Raw genomic sequence first — 22,963 nt, 5'->3', positions numbered from 1 at the left:
GGCGCTTTGTACAATACTTCATGATTTTAAATGAATCTCCATGTATTTGTCAAATTGTATTAAGTGTCTTCAGATAGAGTCCTGTAGCTGAAAGCCATGATCATACTATTATCATGCTAGAAAAGTATATTCTCTTACAAGGCTTGACATCATAGTGACAACTTGGTGCATTTTTTAAAAACCAAGACGTTGGCAGCTAGCTAAAATATTGATGTTCTGTGTGTATAGGGGTGAAGCCATACGCTTGCAACATGTGTGACATGAGGTTCTTCCAGCGTTACCACCTGGCGAGACACAGCCTCACTCATACGGGTATGAGTCCGCACACCATGCCCTTTTTATTTAGTTATTTATATTAATTTTTTTACAATGGGCTGGAAACACTGATGTTGCACCAATTCACAAGTTTCTAATGTTCTTGCGCACACTGGCGTGTAGCCTCAACAAACTAAAGTTTAAGAACCGCTAAACAATTTGTGGCTTTCAGTTAATATCTCTGTATTCACTGGATTAGTATCTTGGCAATATCGTTGAAAATTGCCCAACCAACCCTTTAGTGAGAGTGCATTAATTAGCTATATTTCTATACTGAAATGACTGCGGTATGCTCGTGTTTTGTTTTAGATCACTTTATAGCCATTTACATATTTTGAATGGAAATCAACTGTGTTGAACACTTATGTCAGTGCAAGTTTGCATGGCTGTGACGTTTAATTGCTGCCAATGTTCTGGCATGTCTGGCTTTCTTTGAGTGTGTTAAGGGCTAGTTTATCAAAGGGCAAGATGCAGACTTTTCTAAAGTTGGTGTTCTGTGTGTGTATAGGGGTGAAGCCGTACGCTTGTTCCATGTGTGACATGAGGTTTTTCCAGCGTTACCACCTGGCAAGACACAGCCTCAAACATACGGGTATGGGTCCTCTCACCATACCCATCTCACATATGTTGGCTACGGATGGAGACCAAGAAGTTGTTTATAGAAGTTCTTTGGACAAGTTGCACCGCTGCCACTACTTTAAAGCCTCTACCTTTACTAGGCCACTGAGTTCCAACTTTTTCATACATATATTGGTGTCTGGCACAATTCAAACCCAGTTAACACATGTTCTTAAAACAAGCCTTTCTATATTCACATGACTGGTGCAGGTACACACACTCTTGGTTTAGATTTATTCTAAAGTTTGGTGCTCTGTGTGTGTATAGGGGTGTATTGACTGGTGCTCTGTGTGTGTATAGGGGTGAAGCCGTACGCTTGTTCCATGTGTGACATGAGGTTCTTCCAGCGTTACCACCTGGCGAGACACGGCCTCACTCATACGGGTATGAGTGCTCATTTACCATCTTACTCTCAGTGCTTTTTTACTGGAGCTGCTGACTCAAAATTATTCAGTTATGAATATTTGTATGGTTAGACTACTAAGTTAGACAGAAAATTCATTGTTGAATGTCCTTGTGTTGGTAAACCCTTCTCAATCTCAGTGAATGGAATAAAGAGGCTTTGTTGGAAACTACTGTCCACTATAAAGAAAAATTCCCATGTTATCAAATATTAGAGTGATGTCATTATGTATTAAGAATGTATTGTTTCATTATTTTTTTTGGTCAGTGATCTCTAACCAAGTTCCTCATAATTGACTATTTGTAACAAGGGGAGAGATTATCACCAGATGACATTGTTTTTTAACTTTAGAGAAAATCATTGTATGATATGAGGAATGTAATTGCTAGTACTCTTAAGGGTAAGGACACTCTTTATCGAAGTATGGTTTTTCATTGTATGTGATTGTTTATACTATTTAAGTTGTAAAGCAGGAAATTGAGCATGCAAATGTATAGAATAGATTAAAACTGCAACAGAAAGATGGCTAATATTTGTATGCTCTGTCTGTTTAGGAGTGAAGCCGTATGCTTGTTCCATGTGCGACATGAGGTTTATTCAGCGTTATCAACTGGAGAGACACAGCCTCACTCATACGGGTATGTGACCTCACTTTGAATCCCTCCCTCTCGCGTCAATCTGGCCTCAGATGCCATGCATGAGCCCCACTGCATTGTGGTTAAATGAGTCGCCCCCCATGTGATGTTGGGGTAAAATTGAATTTAATTGATACATATGGCTGCATCAAACTCGAATTTGTATTGTTAAAGGCATTTTATTTAGAAATTAGACTGCATTTATGCTTAGCCATGTTTCCTTTCAGAACAGGTTTTCTGAGAGAAAGATGTTGAATATTGTTCTACATAGGCAGATGATTTCCAAGGTAACCAGTTACAGAGGACTGATGGATTCTTCTCCAACCCTTAAATCATTGCACAGCATTAGTTAACCAGCATCATATCATGTTTAGAAATTAGGCTTGTTAGTGAAATGAACCCATTTAATCAAGCCCCAGGTCTGATATAAAATCTTTAAACCCCCATCTTGGAGTTGAGCTAGAGTCTGGCTAAGAGCAAACATTTTAGGCAGCAACATCGGTCTTTCAAAAAATGTCCAATGGGAGCCATCTTTGATGTAGGGCTGGTCGGTATACCGTATTTTACTATATTACCGGTATTGATGCACGGACCTGTTTGGGTTTTACTTTACCTAATATAACTATTTTTCTACGTTTGGTTTGTTAAATGTAATACGCAACTCCCAGCGCGTTTCCACCGCTGTGCTACTTTATTCGTCTTTCTCCCTCCTGCTGCACTACGCTTTCCACACTAAGCCCTGCCCACTCACTCGAGAGGGTAGCTGCTCGACCACGTGAGTCACAAGCACTTTCTTGCGGTTAACTCAGTACTGCAGTCTGCATGGTTAAATAGCAAGTTGTGGCTAAAATAAATCTTGTTAGCCGCTAATACTAATATAGCTAGTTAGCTGGCTAGCTAGCGTGCTAAATGTACTAAGAGTCAGTACAAATGTAGCCATCTAATACAGCATGGTACCAGTGCTGGTGTAGGCCTAGATAAGCATGTTTTGAACAAACTATATCTTTTTAAATCGGAGAGGAAAAGGTAAAGCATGAATATGTTTTCTAAGCTACATGATTGAAGAAAATAACATGTAATGTAACATCTAATTAGGGTCAACTGGAAACACTGACTAGTACTTTGGTTCCTACCCTTTCAATAATTCCTCCCTGGTTTATTCTTTGTCGTGTTAAACAACAATATATTCAATTTGCTGCCCACTATATTCTAACTATACAATTAGAACATTAATTCTATTTCCATTCCAACAGTTCACCAATTAACTAGGCTTTGTTTTTTTTCCCCATATCATGCAGCCCTGCATGGCACAATGTGGAAATTAACAAAAAATGCAATGGATTCAACCATATAAAACAATAAGAATAGCGAAAAGCCCATTGAAATCACGTATGCGTTTTCACCCTAGGGTCATGAACTATACTGAACAAAAATATAAACGCAACATACAACAATTTTACTGAGTTAGAATTCATATAAGGAAATCAGTCAATTGAAATGAATTCATTAGGCCCTAATCTATGGATTTCACATGACTGGGGAGGGGTGCAGCTAACTGAGCCATGCCCAGTTCTTCCCTACAAAAGGGCTTTATTACAGACAAATACTGTCCAGCTGTCTGGGTGGCTGGTCTCAGAAGATCCCGCAGGTAAAGAAACCAGGTATAGGTCCTGGGCTGGCATGGTTACACGTGGTCTGCGGTTGTGAAGCCATTGGACGTACTGCCAAATTCTCTAATACAACGTTAGAGGTGGCTTATGGTACAGAAATGAACATTGAATTCCCTGGTGGACATTCCTGCCGTCAGTATGCCAATTGCACACTCCCTTATCTTGACACGTCTGGCATTGTGTTGTGACAACTGCACAATTTACTATGGCCTTTTATTGTCCCCAGCACAAGGTGCACCTGGTTTATGATTATGCTGTTTAATCAGCTTCTTGATATGCCACACCTGTCAGGTGGATGGATTATCTTGGCAAAGTTGAAATTCTCACTAACAGGGATGTAAACAAATTTGTGCATAGCATTTGGGAGAAATAAGCTTTTTGTACATATTTTATTTTAACATTTTACATGTTGTTTTATAGTTTTGTTCAGTGTAGGTACTCATAAAACATTTAGAATTGTTATTATTCAAAACTTAAAATGCCGTCATGTGAAAAATATATGATAGTTTGGCCATATCGCCCAGCCCTACTTTGATGGATTTCAGGATTGAGAGTCGGACGGCTTCAGGAGTTTGTGACGTCACAATAGCATGGCAAAAATCACATGGTTGTGTGAATGTGTGTGATGTTTAAATATGTACCAACTGCCTAAAATTTTCACATCTAATGTTCATATGAACAGCATGACGTGAAGCCATCTGTCCACCAGTATTTTCACCCAAAATTCTAACCTGACTCAGAAATTGCAATTGTTATTAGCTAAACCATTGACAGCGAGTAGCCACGCTTAGGCTACAGCAGATGTTTTGTGGTGTATTATTGCAGTGTATTAGGGCACTACCTTTCTTAGCATTACCCTTTGAACATGGAAACGGCCCAATATGGCCTACTCTATGGGCACTGAAATCGTGTCCCAATTGGATTAGTAGATTGCACCTTTTTGACCAACCACTGAAACAACATTTTCTGTCAAAGTAATTTGTCTGGTGAACAAGACCAAAACTTTGCTAAGCTTATTGAGCTACAGTAAAGTTAAGATCGATCATTTTTGGCAGTTGACATTTTTTATACTGAAGTTGGTGCTCTGTGTGTATAGGGGTGAAGCCATTTGGTTGCACCATGTGTGACAAGAGGTTCTTCCAGCGCTACCACCTGGCAAGACACAGCCTCACTCATATGGGTATGCACCTGCTCACTGTATCCCTGTAATTGAACCCTAGTATACAGGGTTTGCAGGTTTTATGCACAAAAAAAGATGAGCACAATTTTATTTGCAGGTTTGATATCAAAGTCCATAATTCAATTTACCTTAAGGATGAGAAGGGTTAGTTTTGCCACCAGGTGACATCATCAGCTCGTGTTGTGGACAAAAGCTTTGAAAAACACATTTAAAAAATATCTCACTTATTTGGGGGAAACATTTTTTAAGATTTGTTAATCGTGAGTATATTATGGCAAGTATAGTGGTAAACTACCAATCAATTTAACTTCCAAGTATATTCATATCTAAACCTAAAATTCGAGGCTCTGAAATGATGTATTGATGCTCTGTGGGTTTAGGTGTGAAACCTTACGCTTGCACCCTGTGTAACATGAGGTTTGTTCAGCGCTACCACCTGACAAGACACAGCCTCAAACATACGGGTACAGTCCGCTCACCGTACCTATCACACATACAAGCTAGTATAGGATGTTAGTAAAAATGTCACAGGCACACGTTCAATAAAGATGTAAGACTTTGCAAAAATAGCAGTTGATTTGATCAGGTATTTATGATAAATGAGTTAAAGATGAAATAAAAAGTACAATATATTTAATTTTCAAGACATGCTGGACTAGTGATGACTGAAGACGGGCATTTCTATACATAATGATTGTGATTTGCAGTCCTTTACAAGTGAACTCCTTTGATGAAAACGGTAATATTGCATCATTGCTATGTTGTACTTGCGAAGTTCCCAGTAGCACTAGGTCATAAACTGCCACTAAAACCACTTTCTTTTTGCAACTAGGTAAATTGAGCGCTTTAAAAAAGCTTTGAACTACCAGTAGATAATGTCATCAGTTCATCTACTGTGTTGTATCATTAAGTGCAATTTCCTTCATTCTGAAGTCTGGATGGACACCTTGTAAATTGTGGTTCATCATAAATGAATGATGTTTTATTGGCCAATCCAAAATTTGCTCACTATACCAACACCTTTTTGATTAACCCCCAAAACAGCAAGCTTTTGAGTTGGTAGTGTAATCGGATTCTTCAGGATGAATAGCAAGGAAGTCATCGCATGGATCAACATCAGGGTTTTATAAGCTATCAGTTTATGATAATGTATATGCCTGAACTTTAATATTGGAACACTTCAATTTATGAAGAGTGCGGCATAAAATAATAATGTTCTGTGTGTATAGGGGTGAAGCCGTACGCTTGCACCATGTGTGACAAGAGGTTTTTCCAGCGAGACCACCTGCGGAGACACAGCGTCACTCATATGGGTATGGGTCCCTTCACCGTACCCATGTCATTAATCCACACCTGAACCCTAGTATACAGAGTTGGAAGGGTTTAGCCTATATGCTAGCTACTGCGTGAATAAAGGATGGCCAAGAATTTGTTTATGATGAAATAACATTTTAGATTGTTGGATAAATCATGGTTCTAGGGATGTTAAGGGGGGCTACCAACTGAAAACCTAAAATTCTGCTGTTTGAAAGCAGCATGTTGATAAGAATGTTGCGCTATTGATAAATTGTTGATGGTACTGAATGTGGTGTAGTTTATGGTATTAGATCATGAACTTCTCATCATCCAAGTGCAATTTCTTACATTCTCAGCTCCGTGGATGGACGCCTTGTAAAATTGTCTCATCCTAATCGAATTATGTTTAATTGGCCGTCCTTAATTTGCGCACCTTACTTTTTTGATAGACCCCAAAAATGCAAGCTATTGAGGTAGTAGTGAAATCGTATTCTTCAGGGTGAATACCCTGGAAGTTATGGTGCGTTGGAGTGCTGTTGGAAATCCGAAAATATGAGGTCCGGACTCTGAAATAACCATTTGAACGACATTCCAAATTGTTAGAGGTGGGAAACTTGGGCCCCAAATGTTTTGTTTTAGACCAAAATATGGTAAAACAAAGCCATTTACAATGTAGCTAGCTTGACACATTGTCAATGTAAGCAAGCTAGCAACATTGGTTCTTCGCCATTAAGCTTAAATCTCATTGGTTGAAAAATTGTGAGCGCCAACTAAAATAGCACTTGAACGCACTCATGTCATAACGATGACTTCACCAACTGGGAAATACGAGATTCTGAGGACCAGTCAAACACACCACCATTGACATCAGTGGTTTATCCAAATCTATTTAGTATAAATGTATATGCCTAAGCTTAATTTTGGAAGACCTCAGTCAATGGAAAGTGAGACATAAAGACATTTTGTATTTTCTGTGTGTACAGCGGTGAAGCCGTTCGCTTGCACCATGTGTGACAAGAGGTTTTTTCAGCGCCACCACCTGCAGAGACACAGCATCACTCATATGGGTATGGGTCCACTCACCGTACCCATGTCTTTAAGATCAGGGTACACCTGAACCCGAGTATACATAGTTGGCGAGGTTTAAACACTTTAACTCAATAATATTTGAATTAAGCAAGTGTTACCATAATTGGTTTTCTTGCATCTCAAAAACACCTTTAAAAACACTCAATCCTTCTGCTTGAAATTACCACGTTGATAACAATAACAGAGCTAGGTACATCTTTTTTTATCGTTACTGTATTTGGTGTGAAGTTAATGGTAAAAGATCAAACTTGTCATCAATTTCTTACATTCTACATTTTATTGGCCACCCTTAATTCTTGCACCTTGTCAACACCTTTTTGATAAAAAAAAAATAAAAAAAAAACGCACGCTATTGAGGTGGTGGAGTATTTAGATTCCTCAGGATGAATACCTTGAATGTTAACGACATCAGTGATTTTTATACGAAATCGATGTAGTATAAAAGTATATGCCTGAACTTAATATTGGAAGACTTCAATCGATGGACAGTGAAACACAACATAATCTGCTGGTGTGTGTGTGTGTGTGTGTGTGTGTGTGTGTGTGTAGGGGTGAAGCCGTACGCTTGCACCATGTGTGACAAGAGGTTTTTTGAGCGCCACCGCCTGCGGAGACACAGCATCACTCATATGGGTATGGGTCCGCTCACCGTACCCACATCATTAAGATCAGGCTACACCTGAACCTTAGTATACATATTCTCAAAGCACCAGACCCCCCCCCCCCCCCCCCCCCCCCCCCCCCAAAGCTCAGAAGATCTGGTATATACCTGAACTTAATATGGAACACTTCAATCGATGGAGAGTGCAGCATTAATATAATGCTGTTCTGTGTGTATAGGGGTGAAGCCGTTCGCTTGCACCATGTGTGACAAGAGGTTTTTTCAGCGCCACCACCTGCGGAGACACAGCGTCACTCATATGGGTATGGGTCCACTCACCGTACCCATGTCTTTAAGATCAGGGTACACCTGAATCCTAGTTTACAGGGTTGGCAGGATTTATATGCTAGTCATGCACAAAGAAATGTATAGATATATATATATATATATATATATATAATTATTTGTGGATAGGTTGGATAATTTCCCATAAGTTTGTATGGACAGCAGTGGCTTATAAACAATTAATTTAGTTTAACTGAATACACATAATATTGGAAGACTTCAGTGGATTAATTCTGAGAACCAAAGTAACGTATTGTTCTGTGTGTATAGGGGTGAAGCCGTACGCTTGCACCATGTGTGACAAGAGGTTTTTTCAGCGCCACCACCTGGCGAGACACAGCGTCACTCACATGGGTATGTCATTAAGGCTATTGGTGAAATGTTTGCATGTTAGGTTTGATATTCAAAACGTCCATAATTCCATTTCTTCTAAGGACAAGGGCTTATATTACTACCAGATGATGTCATCAGCTCATGTGATGTGTTTTGCTATTTTGGGAAAAACAACTACACCGACTGTTCGATAACTCGCACCTCAATAGCATGCGGATTCGGATCTCTTCCAAATTGTCTTCTATTTTCAAACCGAGACTATTTCAATTGAGCAGGTGTTATCATACTTTTTTTCTTGTAACCTTAACAAGCAGTAGTTCAAGTAATTCTACCATCCAAAAACGGGTCCATTCTGCTGCGTGAAAGCAGCACGTTGATAACACTGTGGTTATTATTAGCTCTATTGTAATTCCGTGTCAAGTGGTGTTTTGGGTATGAGAGAAATCACACTTGATGACAAGTTCACGTTTACATTCTGAACCCAGTGGATGGAAAGCCCTATATTTTCTACCATTTTAAAAGTGAGTTCTGTACAGATGACGTTTTATTGCTCAACCCCAATTCCCACGTAAAACCAAAAAAACGTGTGCTTTGTTCGACTCCAACGACCACCGCGAGTTATCGAAGTGGCGGTGTAATGACATTTTCAGTGTTAATCCTCTGTTATAATTACATAGGTTTACAACAGTGATTAATAAACAATCAATCAAGTATAAACTCATACACATGCTATTCAATAGATTCACACATCTTTGAAGGATGGAGTGTGAAACAGAAAAATAATAAAACATTCTTTGTGTATAGGAGTGAAGCCGTATGGTTGCACCATGTGTGACAAGAGGTTTTATCAGCGCCACCACCTGGCGAGACACAGCGTCACACATATGGGTATGGTTCTGCTCACCGTACTTCTGTCATTATAGGGATAGTTCACCCAAATTACAATATTACATTGGTTTCCTTACCCTGTAAGCGGTCTACGGACAAGGTATAACAGCAGTACATGCTTTGGTTTAGATTCCCTGGCACTGTGTCCAAATACTGGAGTTTTAGCATTTGTGGCACAAATCACATTCAAATCATGGTACCGATATTATCATTTTCAGGCATGTTCACATCATCGGCGTGACTGAGCTGCACAATACATTTTTGACACTTGGATGATTTGGACATGTGCGGAAAATGCTAATATCGGTACCATGACTTGAATGGGATTTGTGCTATAAATAGTAGCATTTTGCGTGCGCAGCGGTCTAAGGCACTGCAGTGCTTGAGGCTTTACTACAGATCCGGGTTCGATCCCGGGATGTGTTGCGACTGGGAGACCCATGAAGCGGCGCAGAATTGGCCCAGCGTTGTCTGGGTTAGGGGATGGTTTGGCCGGCCGGGATGTCCTTGTCCCATCGTGCTCTAGGGGCTCCTGTGGCGGGCCAGGCACATGCACGCTGACAGGGTCGCCAGTTGTACAGCGTTTCCTCCAACACATTGGTGCGGCTGGCTTCCGGGTTAAGTGAGCAGTGTCAAGAAGCAGTGCGGCTTGGCAGGGTCACGTTTCAGGGAACGCATGGCTCTCGACCTTCGCCTCTCCTGAGTCGTCTGTATGGTAGTTGCAGCGATAGGACAAAACTGTAACTACAAATTGGATATCACGAAGTTGGGGAGAAAAAGGTGTAAAAAAAGACATTTTATTAAAAAAAAGAAAAACAAGCACTATTAGCATTTGGAAACCGTGCCAGGGAAATAAAACCAAAGCATGGATTGCTGATGTACCTTGTCCATAGACCGCTTGCAGGGTACGGAAACCAATGTAATTTTGCAATTTGGGGAAACCATCCCTTAAAGATCAGGACACACAAACCCTAGTATACAGGGTTGGCAGGATTTATACGCTAGTCATGCACAAAGAAATGTATTGGTGAATATATAATATTTTGTAAGTTATGTTTGATATGTAATTACCCTTGAGAATTAAGCTAATGTTAGGCTAATATTACCACCAGATGACATCAGCTCATGGGATGTGTGCAAAATGTATTACCAAGAAATTGGCAAAAAAACAAGTACATTGACCACTCCGTAACTCATGCATCAATAAGATTAAAAACGTAGTTGTGGAGATGTCTTCCAAACATGTTTGTATTTTCAAGCCAGACAGTTATGATAATTGTTATTGGATGTTATTGGAAACTGCAGAAACGGTTACAGATGTCTACAATCTGAAAACACCCAATCCTGCTCAGTATTGCCAACTTGGACACTTTACCTTAGTCACTAGATCTAGCAACATTTTGGACCCCTGAAAGTGACTAGGAGTCAGGACGAATTCAGCAATTATTTAAAGCATTCTCGAGCGTTTGCCTCAAGAGTTTTCAGAAATTTGCGACAGGCTATGTAATGATCACATGCCTTGAAAATGTGTGTAATCTAACAACTTCTATTGACAATGTGTAGACAATAGGTTTTTTTCCCCCCCAAAAAAGTTGGCAACACCAGCCCTGTTGCGTGAAGGCAGAATGTTAATAATAACAGCACTTAGTGCATATTGTCAGTCCAGCTGTTATTGTGCCTGATGTTTATGGTAAACCTAATATTGGAAGATTTCAATATGGAGTGTGAGGCATTACAGTAATGTATTGATATTCTTGTGTGTGTGTGTGTGTGTGTATAGGGGTGAAGCCATACGGTTGCACCATGTGTGACAAGCGGTTTTACCAGCGTTACCTTCTGGCAAGACACAGCCTCACTCATTTGGGTAGGGGTCCGCTCACCGTACCCACCTTACCCAAGATCAGGCTACACCTGAACCCCAGTATACAGGGTTGGCAGAATTGATATGCTAGTCGTGCTCAAAGGAATGTATTCAGTGCCTTCAAAGTATTCATACACCTTGAATTATTCCACATTTTGTGTAACAGCCTAAATTCAAAATGGATTTATAGATTTTCTTGCCCATCTACACGCAATACCCCATAATAACAAAGTTAAAACATGTTTGCAGATTTATTGAAAATAAAATACAGGTATCTAATTTACGTAAGTATTCACACCCCTGAGTCAACATTTTGTAGAAGCACCTTTGGCAGTGATTACAGCTGTGAGTCTTTCTGGGTAAGCCTGAGCTTTACACACCTGGATTGTGCAAATTTGTCCATTTCTTTAAAAAAAATATTCTAGCTCTGTCAAATTTGTTGTTGATAATTTCTAGACAATCATTTTCAGGTCTTTCCATAGATTTTTCAAGTAGATTTAAGTCAAAACTGTACCTCTGCCATTCACTGTCTTCTTTGTAAGCAGCACCAGTGTATATTTGGCCTTGTTTTAGGTTATTGTCCTGCTGAAAGGTGAATTCATCCCTCAGTGTCTGGTTTTCCTCTAGGATTTTGCCTGTGCTTAGCTCCATTCTGTTTCTTTTCTATCCTAAAAAACTCCCCATTCCTTAACTATTACAAGCATAACCATAACATGATGCAGCCACCACTATGATTGAAAATATGGAGAGGGGAACTCAGTAATATGTATTGGATTTGCCCCAAGCAACACTTTGTATTCAGGACAAAAAGTGAATTGCTTTGCTACATTTTTTGCACTATTACTTTAGTGCCTTGTTGCAAACAGGATGCATTTTTTTAAAAGTATTTTTTATTTTGTACTGGCTTCCTTTTCACTCTGTCAATTAGGTTTGTATTATGGAGTACAATGTTGATCCATCCTCAGTTTTCTCCTATCACTGCTATTAAACTCCGTAACTGTTTAAAAGTCACTATTGGCCTCATGGTGAAATCCCTGAGCGGTTTCCTTACACTCCGGCAGCGGCGTTAGGAAGGACGCCTGTATTTTTGTAGTGACTGGGTGAATTGTATATTACTTATATATATATATATACACTGTGTATATGTAAATATATATCTCTACCAGTAGCTGCCCTTCTTTACGAGGCATTGGAAAACCTCCCTGGTCTTTTGCGGTTGTTTGAAATTCACTGCTCGACTGAGGGGCCTTACAATTATCTGTATGTGTGGGGTACAGAGAGAAGCTAATTTTTACTCCTGAACTTATTTAGGCTTGTCATAACACATACATTTTAAATTTAGGCTGTAACACATCCACATTTGGAGGAAGTCAAGGTGTGTGAATACTTTCTGAATGCAATATAGGTGAAATATATTCTCTACATTTTAGGTTTGAGCCCCCAAAAAGTTAATAATGTAATTTCACTTAAGGATTTGAAAGGCTAGTTTTACTACCAGATTACATTTGATGAGATGTGTGGTGGATATAAGCGATTAAAAAAATGCATGAAACTTAATTGTCCAAAAAATGATCACTGAAAACACAAGACGTAATGCCTCAATAAGTTTCAAATTGGAATAACTCCCAGTTGTAATGATGTCTTCCAAAATTGTATGTGTATTTTAAATCCAGACAGTTTATGATGTATTAGTTAAATGACAGATATTGGAACCTGCAGAAAGGGTTAAAGATGTCTACAATCTGAAAACACCTTCTCCTGCTCCGTATTTCCAACTTGGCAATGTTGCACTAGTCATTAGATCTTTCAGTCCCCTTCTCATTTTCCCCCCTAAAAGTGGCTAAGGTAAATTCAGCATTATTTAAGGATTATTTTACCTGTTAGTTTTCAAAAATGAAGCGACTTTCCTGCAGTGATTTGGCCTAGTCAGAACAGCAGCGTACACACACACTGTGCTGATGATGATCACATGCCTTACAAATGTGTGTTTTGAAGTTATCATGGAAATCAATTGTCTACTTTATCTACAATTTTTGTAACATTGTGCTGCTAACAATAGCTGGTTTCTTACCCCACAAAAAGTTGTCAACACCAGTCCTGTTGTGTGAAGGCAGAATGTTGATGACAGCACTTGGTGCATATTGTCTGTTGTGCTGTATTTGTCTGAACTTTATGGAAAACTTAGTGGAAGACTAACAAGAGGCACAAAGTAACGTATTGATGCCCTTGTGTGTATAGGGGTGAAGCCATATGGTTGCACCATGTGTGACAAGAGATTTTACCAGCGATACCACCTCTCAAGACACAGCCTCACTCATTTGGGTAGGGGTCCGCTCACCGTACCCACTGTACCCAAGATCAGGCCACACCTCAAGCCTTGCATATAGGGTTAGCGGGATGTGCAGGAGCAGTCGCACCTACTCATTCCAGGGTTTTTCTTTATTTTTACTATTTTCTACATTGTATAATAATAGTGAAGACATCAAAACTGAAATAACATATGGAATCATGTAGTAACCAAAAAGTGTTAAACAAATCAAAATATTTTGAGATTCTTCACTGTAGCCACCCTTTGCCTTGATGACAGCTTTGTACACTCTTGGCATTCTCTCAATCAGCTTCATGAGTTAGTCACCTGGAATGCATTTAAATTAACAGGTGTGCCTTGTTAAAAGTTAATTTGTGGAATTTCTTTCCTTAATGTGTTTGAGGCAATCAGATGTGTTGTGACAAGGTAGGGGTGGTATACAGAAGATGGACCCATTTGGGAAAAGACCAAGTCCATAGTTTGACAAGAACAGTTCAAATAAGCAAAGAGAAATGACACTCCATTACTTTAAGACATGGTCAGTCCATCAAGAAAAAGACCTTTGAAAGTTTCTCCAAGTGCCGTCGCAAAAACCATCAAGCACTATGACGAAACTGGCTCTCATGAGGACCGCCACAGGAATGGAAGACCCAGAGTTACCTCTGCTGTTGGAGGATAAGTTCATTAGAGTTACTAGCCTCAAATTGCTGCCCAAATAAATGCTTCACAGAGTTCTAGTAATAGACACATCTCAAACACAACTGTTCAGAGGAGACTGAGTGAATCAGGCCAAATTGCTGCAAAGAAACCCACTACTAAAGGACACCAATAAGAAGTAAAGACTTGCTTGGGCCAAGAAACATGAGCAATGGACATTAGAACTGTTGAAAAACTGTCCTTTGGTCTGATGAGTCCAAATTTGAAATGTTTGGTTCCAACCGTCATGTCTTTGTGAGATGCAGAGTAGGTGAACAGATGACCGCCGCATGTCTGGTTCCCACTATGAGGCATGGAGGAGGTGGTGTGATAGTGCTTTGCTGGTGACACTGATTTATTTCGAATTCGAGGCACAATTAACCAGCATGACTACCACAGCATTCTGCAGCGATGCGCCATCCCATCTGGTCTGCGCTTAGTGGGAATAGTATTTGTTTTTCAACAGGACAATGACCCAACACACCTCCAGGCTGTATAAGGGCTATTTGACCAAGGAGGAGAGTGATGGAGTGTTGCATCAGATGACCTGGCCTCCACAATCACCTGACCTCAACTGAATTGAGATGGTTTGAGATGAGTTGGACTGCAGAGTGAAGGAAAAGCAGCCAACAAGTGCTCAGCATATGTGGGAACTCCTTCAAGACTGTTGGAAAAGCATTCCAGGTGAAGCTGGTTGAGAGAATGCCAATAGTGCTCAAAGCTGTCAAGGCAAAGGGTGGCTACTTTGAAGAATCTCAACTATAAAATGTATTTTGATTTAACACGTTATTTCGTAGTTTGTAGAAAATAGTATAAATAAAGAAAAAACATTGAATGAGTAGGTGTCCAAACTTTTGACTGGTACTGTATATGATAGTCATCATGCACAAATAAATATAGGTGAAATATATATTGTTAGGTTTAATATCCAAAAAAGTCCAGAATTTCCATAAGTTTGGATGAGAAGGGGTAGTTTTACTATTAGATTACATCATCAGCTCATGTGATGTGTTGTGGTTGTGGACTAAAGCATTGAAAAATACATTTAAAAAAATAGTTGGAGAAAACATCTCCCTGGTTCTTCCACCTGAATCCCCTGTAAGTCATTGCATGAATTGAAATTAGTGGTAAAAATCAGTTTAGCGTAAATGGATAAACTGTACTTAAACTTCCTATTGGACTTAAAATGGTGCGAGGCACAAACATAATATCTCAATGCTTTGTGCATTTAGGTGTGAAACCTTACGCTTGCACCATGTGTGACATGAGGTTTGTTCAGCGCTACCACCTGACAAGACACTGCCTCACTCATACGGGTACAGTCCGCTCACCGTACCTATCACACATACAAGCTAGTAAAGGATGTTCGTAATATATTTTCACACACGTAATGAAGGACTGCTAGAAAATAAAAATTTCTCATCTACATAGTTTTGTAGTGATAAATTAGTAAATTGTTGATTTTAAGTTTAAAATACTGCAGCAACACAAATTAATATTTGTAATACATTCTAGTACAAGTTCCATTTTTTATTGTTTAAAGCTAGACCCCTAAAGATCTTCAGCTAATTTAGCTATCATGTGGATGTTGAGATAATAAAAACATTTATTTGAACAATAAATCTATAACAATCTATTTCCTGCTATTCCAAACATGAATTGGCCAAGCACCAAGTAAAACGATATCATATTGTAAGCTTGTTGTGAGACATTGTCTGCAGCTAAGTAGCTATTGCTATAATGATTTTAGTGAAGAATTTAGTTAAAATTTGAAACTACAACTATTTTTTACATTGTCTAATGATTATTTTAGCTAGTTATTTTTGCAGTGGGATTATACGTTCTGCGAAGGCTTTGACACACAATTACAGATTTTGTGCTCGGTGCTTAGTTCACAATTAGTTCACAATTGCGTGTGTTGATTGTTGTTAATTAGCTAGTAGTGTGATGAAAAAAAGTAGTGTTCATTAGAGCTTAATAAACAAGTCAGATTGCCACGTCTTCTCATCCTTGTGATCAACAGCCCCCATCTTCAGGGTCCACATCGTGATATGACACGTAAAGCACTCTTACTGTAATTGTTACATGCTTATGGTAGCAAACAATTATCTCACAATAGTATTTGTAGTGCTAACTTGATTTTTGTGTTGTACTCTTTGGAGTGAGAGCTAATGCATTGCTCTGTGTGTGTAGGGGTGAAGCCGTATGCTTGTTCCATGTGTGACATGAGGTTTATTCAGCGTAACCACCTGGAGAGACACAGCCACACTCATACGGGTATGCCCCCATTTACTGTACCCTTATCCCCAATAAAGTCTATTTTAACCAAAACAAATATACGATCACAACAAACTCGAGTTTGGATTGTCATGTCATTTGATGAGCTGTTGAACCAGCCTCAAACTATCAAAACTTTTCAGTGGCATCGAGTTGGTTTGATTTAAAAAGCAAAAACAAAATATCAGTTTCCACTTTTATCTACACATAATGAGTTGATGACAAGACATCTTAAAATGTTACCACAAGTTTAGTTTCTTATCCTTAATTCCTGTCCAGAAACTGGCTCATATTCAGTAGTTTGTCTTAGTTTTGATGTCAGAAGATCTAAAGAAACAGTTTCCCATCACTTTAACAAACATTTGTAGATTAGTTATTGTAGCCAGTAGACTTTTTTAAGAGTAAATCATATACAGTTTGTTGTGGTTCGACTCTGTGGATTTGATGTGATGAATCTGTTTGTGTGCTCTTTTAGGGGAGAAGCCGTTTGCTTGTGACATGTGTGACATGAGGTTTATCCAGCGTTACCATCTGGAGAGACACAAGCGTGTCCACAGCGGAGAGAAGCCTTATCAATGTGAGCGATGCCAGCAGGTAAAATAACTTAGACACAGACGAGGAACAGAGAAAGAGGCACACACATACCCAGGCACGTACATATACACACCTGCATTGGAGAGATGCCATCTGTGTGAGCAGTGCCAACACGTAGAAGAACTTGCCTTGCGTGCTGGCACTGAGGAACACATACACACCCAGACATGCTCACGAAGCAAGGAGAGAGCGTCATGCCCTCTTACGTTACAAAACATCTGCCGCAGGGTGAGCAGTGGTTACAAAACATCTGCCGCAGGGTGAGCAGTGACCGCACATTGGAGAATGGTGTCACAGAGGCACATGTACACGCTGATAGACACGTAGCAAAGACATGCCCTACCAGGTTAGAATTTTATTTTTTAGGGTGAGCAGTGCCAGCACATAAGAGAATGTATTGCATTGGTCATGCACACACACACACGGATATACCAACATACAGATGCCTGCCCACGTTAAAAATAAGTCTTCTCCTTGAGCTGTGCCCACAGGTAAGAGAATGTATGCACATACTCTGACATGCAGTCACGTTGGTAGCCATGAAGTGCTTTGAAAGGTTGGTCATGGCTCACATCAACACCATCATCCCGGAAACCCTAGACCCACTCCAATTCACATACCGCCCCAACAGATCCACAGATGACTCAATCTCAATTGCACTTCACACTTCCTTTTCCCACCTGGACAAAAGGACCACCTATCTGAGAATGCTGTTCATTGACTACAGCTCAGCGTTCAAGACATTGCAGTGCCAGGACAGCACACTCTCCCTCAATGTGAGCAAGACAAAGGAGATGATCGTGGACTACAGGAAAAAGAGTGCCGAACACATCCCCCTTCACGGGGCTGTAGTGGAGCGGATCGAGAGTTTCAAGTTCCTTGCTGTCCACATCGCCAACAAACTATCATGGTCCAACCACACCAAGACAGTTGTGACGAGAGCACGACAACACCTTTTCCCCCTCGAGACTGAAAATATTTGGCATTGGTCCCCAGATCCTCAGTTCTACAGCTGCACCATCGAGAGCATCCTGACCGGTTGCATCATTGCCTGGTATGGCAACTGCTCGGGATTTGACTGCAAGGCGCTACAGAGGGTAGTGCGTACGGCCCGGTATATCACTGGGGCGAAACTTCCTGCCATCCAGGACCTATATACTAGGCAGTGTCAGAGGAAGGCCCAAAAAATTATCGCTCCAGTCACCCTAGTCATAGACTCATAGCTACCGCACGGCAAGCGGTACCCAGAGCGCCAAATCTAGGTCCAAAAGGCTTCATAACAGCGTCTACCCCCAAGCCATAAGACTCCTGAACAGCTAATCAAATGGCCACCCAGACTATTTACATTGACTCCCTTTGTTTTAACACTGCTGCTGCTCGCTGTTTATTATCTATGCGTAGGCACTTTACCCCTACCTACATGTACAAATGACCTTGACTAACCTGTACCCCCGCACATTGACTCGGTACTGGTACCCCTTGTATATAGCCTCATTGTTATTTTATTACTTTACATTATTTAGTCTCTTTTCTTAACCTACAATGCAGTTCTAAGAAAATAAAGTTAAGGGCTTGTAAGTAAGCATTTCACGGTAAGGTCTACCTGTTGTATAAGATTGGATTTGACCCACATGCACCAGAAAAGCCCATTGACCAAACGGACACAGTGGGCTTAATTTTATTGGGCATGTGTACACACTCATCTGTTTAAATGAATGCTGCATAAATCCTCCATGTATGTGTTGTAGAACTTCTCGCGGACGGACCGGCTGCTGCGACATCGGCGGCTGTGCCAGGGCCGTGGTGTAGCCAAGGTGGAGAACCAGCCGTGCTGCGAGCCCCGCCCTTACTCCCAGGAGCCCCCACCCGCTCCGCCCACCTGGAGCCCCCTTCACCCACCCCCTGGTCGACTGGCTGTCTGACTGACATTCCCTTCCATCCTCCCTCCCTCCATACACACACACCATCTCTCAGAGACGGGACAGGCCACCTAGTCTCACTCAACCCTGCACTCAGTGGCGCCACACTCTGGCAAAGACTGATCCTTCATCTCGGGTCCTGAGGTTACTATGACAGCGGGACAGATGTTTTTGTCTTCTTTTGAGAGCGAGTTTCCTTCGATAATCGCTGGTCTATTTTGTACTTAATCTATTTTTTAAAAGTTGTTTTTTATTATTATTTAGATGTATTGTTTGCTGTTGGTGGTACTCTCTGGTAGAGGGGGTGGGTGTTAAATGTTTGTTACACCATCACAATGATGAAGTGGGATATATATATATATATCTATATAACAATAAACAACACAGGACGTTTGTAGAAAATGTAGTTTGTGAAAGAAAAAAAGAGTTGTCAGACAATGGTACAGGTGTCAGAACTAAAACTAAAAAGGGGTTCCATAAAGTTTGATTTTAGGATGATATAGGCAAGTGGAGGATGTCCTAACAGGTCAGAAGTGAAGGGTCAGGTCAGAGGATATTGTGGTTCTTGTTGGATAAATTTGCTGATGACTCAGGAAGTGGAACAGACATGATGATATTGTTAGCAAGTTACATTACACCCTTTAACGGTGTATGTACAGAGGTCTATGGGAGCAGGTCGCAGGCTCTCTTTTACAGTCAGTTCTTATAAAGATGTACGTGGAAAACAACGGCACAAGATGGCAGCTTCAGCAAGTTCCATTACTTTGTTTGTACAGATCCTCATGTTGAGAGCATAGCAGGAGGTATACACAGTCTTGTGGCCTTAGAGCGTGCTTATGTTATTTGTTTAATTTGCCTTTTGTTTTTTTTAGTTCATTGTTTAATTATAATTTTCAGATACGATTATAAGGATGCGCCACTGCCTTTTTAAAAGCTGGGTATGTTTTTCCAAAGCTGTCACCTTTATAGAACACTGCTTACTACAATGGCACTATAAGGCATAGGCAAATATTCCTTAATCTGTTCGTTGAGAATTGATATAGTGCTGGTTATTATTGGTAATAATTTAACCCTGGGTTCCTGAATGATTACGTGAGGGGAGTTTGACAATTCCAGTGAGATGCTAATAGTGCTAACTTCAATTTGTCAGGCAGTGCTTTGGTCAGCTAAAGGCCATACAGATACTTTTTCTGATAGTTAAATGAACACTTGTTTCACTTTGCTACACACTAACAAATGCCTTTAACTGAGATTGGGGTAGGTGTGTATAAAGGATTTCTGTCATGTTCTTTCGGGGGTTAGCCTTAACTCGAATAAGATCTCTCTTAAATAATCATTGTAGTGTAAAATTATATTGTAATGAATGACTGTAACCTGTACTGAACTTTTGAACATGTCTGTGGTTTACCCCCTCCAAGTGTAATGGCTACAGAGCACAGAGATGCTTTCATTAATGTCTATCTACTCTTGTCCTGGTTAATCAGTATTCCTATTGGTGGTGTTCCACAGCAGCCTGTCTGTGGGCTTGTAGAGCAGTTTAGGGAAGGATCTCTGAAACCTGGTACTGAGGACCAGTGTGTGCTGGACTTCACTTAAACCGAGTCATTGAATTGAATGATTCTCAATGTCGCCAGGCTACTACTGTTAGTGAAACCAATGTACTTTTGTTTATTTAGTAATGCCAAATGTATATTCCAGAAATGTTACGATGTACTCTGCAGTAGTTAAGATATTTAACTGTTTTAAAAATGCCTGAGTGATTAAATGATGCAATCCAGCAAACAGGGGTATTCTAGTACCAGGGTTAAGAAACTGCAGCTTACTGTATGATTTGGCAACCCCTTGCCCCAAGAAATGTGGAAAGGATGCCACCTGTAACCACCACTACCCACTAGTGAGGCCACAGGGCAAGGTTGGTTGCCATTAACTGTTAAAGCCCTTTCAGTTCTGTCCTTTTAAGTATTGTTCTCAATCTCATGATGAAAATGCAATAGAATCTTTTGAGTCTGATCAGTTAATACAGTGAGGTTTATTTTCTTCTAAGGGTCAGGTAAAGGATGGTGCGGTTAGAGAAGAGCTCCTTTCTCTCTGCTCTACTGTATTTGACGATTCTGGTAATGTTTCAAGGACCTTTTTTTCTGATAATATAAACACTGGAGTGATAAAAACAAAAGTAAAAAACATGAAATATGGATTTTAAAAAATCAACTGTTCTAGATGTTAGTCTTTAGACAGAGCCTCTTACTACTCAACTTGACAAAGATGGCAGAACCATTTGGATCAGTACTGTGTTGAGAGCCCAGGGCGTTTTAGTAATTTCAAGATTAGAGGTGGTAGTACCTCAAGAAAATGACTGTTTTTATACAGGTCCCCTTCTATTTGTAGTGAATTATATTGATAGAAATATTAGGTAAGCAACAGCATCTACATTAGCTATCACAAGTTAGTATTTTCTTTGTCTTTATTAGTCTTGCATGCAGAGTTATAGTCCTCAGTTAAGATAGGATCTTATATTGATTATTATTTTGTCTAAGCAAAATACGTGCATAAAAATAACTTCTTAAAAAAATGTTACATTTGATCATTGTAAAAATGGGGAAACTAATATGTACCCTTGTGATCCAATTAGTTTTAATTGTAAGGGGAGAGGCTTCCTACCATTATGCTGAAATAAAATACTTTATAAAAGACTTGAGTTTTGTTTCCTCTGTTTACTCCAACAGCCTTGTCTGGGGGGATAATTTAGTGATATGAATATATCAAATTGTATTTGTCACAGACGTGTTTAGCAGATGTTATTGCGCGTGTAGCGAAATGCTTGTGAAAGTGATGTTCTTTGAGGGCCGTCGCGGTATCTGCTTGAGGGGGATATACATAGCTGTGACTATAACCGAAGAAAATTGTCTTGGGAGATAAAACGGTCAGCATGTGTTTGAGGTATTCTAGGTTGGTTGAACAAAAGGACTTGAGTTCCTGTACGTTATCACAATTACACCATGAGTCCTCAAGAGGGTACCAAAGTTGAGAGGAAATATGAGATGTGTGCAGAAAGTCTAGTCAGTGTCATATTGTAGATTCCTGATAATCAGAGTACCAGTCTACACTACCATGCCAACTTCTCATTGTCGTGCCAAACACATTTGTCTTGACAATGAGCACGAACTGATCTGGGACCACTACCTGGCTAGAATGTATGTTCTTTGAAGGTTTATTGAAACATTGCTAAGCTACATACTCATTATTGGGACTGATATATATATATATATATATACACTGCTCAAAAAAATAAAGGGAACCCTAAAATAACATCCTATATCTGAATGAATGAAATATTCTTATTAAATACTTTTTTCTTTACATAGTTGCATGTGCTGACCACAAAATCACAAAAATGATCAATGGAAATCAAATTTATCAACCCATGGAGGTCTGGATTTGGAGTCTCACTCAAAATTAAAGTGGAAAACCACACTACAGGCTGATCCAACTTTGATGTAATGTCCTTAAAACAAGTCAAAATGAGGCTCAGTAGTGTGTGTGGCCTCCACGTGCCTGTATGACCTCCCTACAACGCCTGGGCATGCTCCTGATGAGGTGGCGGATGGTCTCCTGAGGGATCTCCTCCCAGACCTGGACTAAAGCATCCGCCAACTCCTGGACAGTCTGTGGTGCAACGTGGCGTTAGTGGATGGAGCGAGACATGATGTCCCAGATGTGCTCAATTGGATTCAGGTCTGGGGAACGGGCGGGCCAGTCCATAGCATCAATGCCTTCCTCTTGCAGGAACTGCTGACACACTCCAGCCACATGAGGTCTAGCATTGTCTTGCATTAGGAGGAACCCAGGGCCAACCGCACCAGCATATGGTCTCACAAGGGGTCTGAGGATCTCATCTCGGTACCTAATGGCAGTCAGGCTACCTCTGGCGAGCACAT

At 40.2% G+C, this 22,963-nt stretch overlaps 1 protein-coding gene across 50 annotated transcripts in view; it reads left to right on the top strand.

Moving 5' to 3' along the window:
• The window catches only part of LOC139413591 (zinc finger protein 740-like), a 40,470-nt gene extending 18,752 nt beyond the window's left edge, over positions 1 to 21,718 (top strand). For 5 of the 50 annotated variants that reach the window (XM_071161133.1, XM_071161121.1, XM_071161125.1 and 2 more), the window contains 18 exons: positions 229 to 312; positions 824 to 907; positions 1,234 to 1,317; positions 1,891 to 1,974; positions 4,738 to 4,821; positions 5,202 to 5,285; positions 6,051 to 6,134; positions 7,101 to 7,184; positions 7,756 to 7,839; positions 8,047 to 8,130; positions 8,423 to 8,506; positions 9,290 to 9,373; positions 11,154 to 11,237; positions 13,473 to 13,556; positions 15,471 to 15,554; positions 16,432 to 16,515; positions 16,991 to 17,109; positions 18,858 to 21,712. In XM_071161133.1, coding sequence (XP_071017234.1) covers positions 229 to 312; positions 824 to 907; positions 1,234 to 1,317; positions 1,891 to 1,974; positions 4,738 to 4,821; positions 5,202 to 5,285; positions 6,051 to 6,134; positions 7,101 to 7,184; positions 7,756 to 7,839; positions 8,047 to 8,130; positions 8,423 to 8,506; positions 9,290 to 9,373; positions 11,154 to 11,237; positions 13,473 to 13,556; positions 15,471 to 15,554; positions 16,432 to 16,515; positions 16,991 to 17,109; positions 18,858 to 19,031 — 1,637 coding nt within the window. In that variant the 3' untranslated portion in view covers positions 19,032 to 21,712. Of the gene's footprint in view, positions 1 to 228; positions 313 to 823; positions 908 to 1,233; positions 1,318 to 1,890; positions 1,975 to 4,737; positions 4,822 to 5,201; positions 5,286 to 6,050; positions 6,135 to 7,100; positions 7,185 to 7,755; positions 7,840 to 8,046; positions 8,131 to 8,422; positions 8,507 to 9,289; positions 9,374 to 11,153; positions 11,238 to 13,472; positions 13,557 to 15,470; positions 15,555 to 16,431; positions 16,516 to 16,990; positions 17,110 to 18,857 lie in introns of all 50 variants that reach the window. The other 45 variants (XM_071161164.1, XM_071161158.1, XM_071161155.1 and 42 more) reach the window with 37 other exon arrangements.
• The last annotated feature ends 1,245 nt before the right edge of the window (positions 21,719 to 22,963 follow it).

This window comes from Oncorhynchus clarkii, chromosome 7 (assembly GCF_045791955.1).
Source record: "Oncorhynchus clarkii lewisi isolate Uvic-CL-2024 chromosome 7, UVic_Ocla_1.0, whole genome shotgun sequence".
Lineage (NCBI taxonomy): Eukaryota > Metazoa > Chordata > Actinopteri > Salmoniformes > Salmonidae > Oncorhynchus > Oncorhynchus clarkii.
The sequence above is the reverse complement of the archived record's forward strand: the minus strand, read 5'-3'. Positions and strand labels throughout refer to the sequence as shown.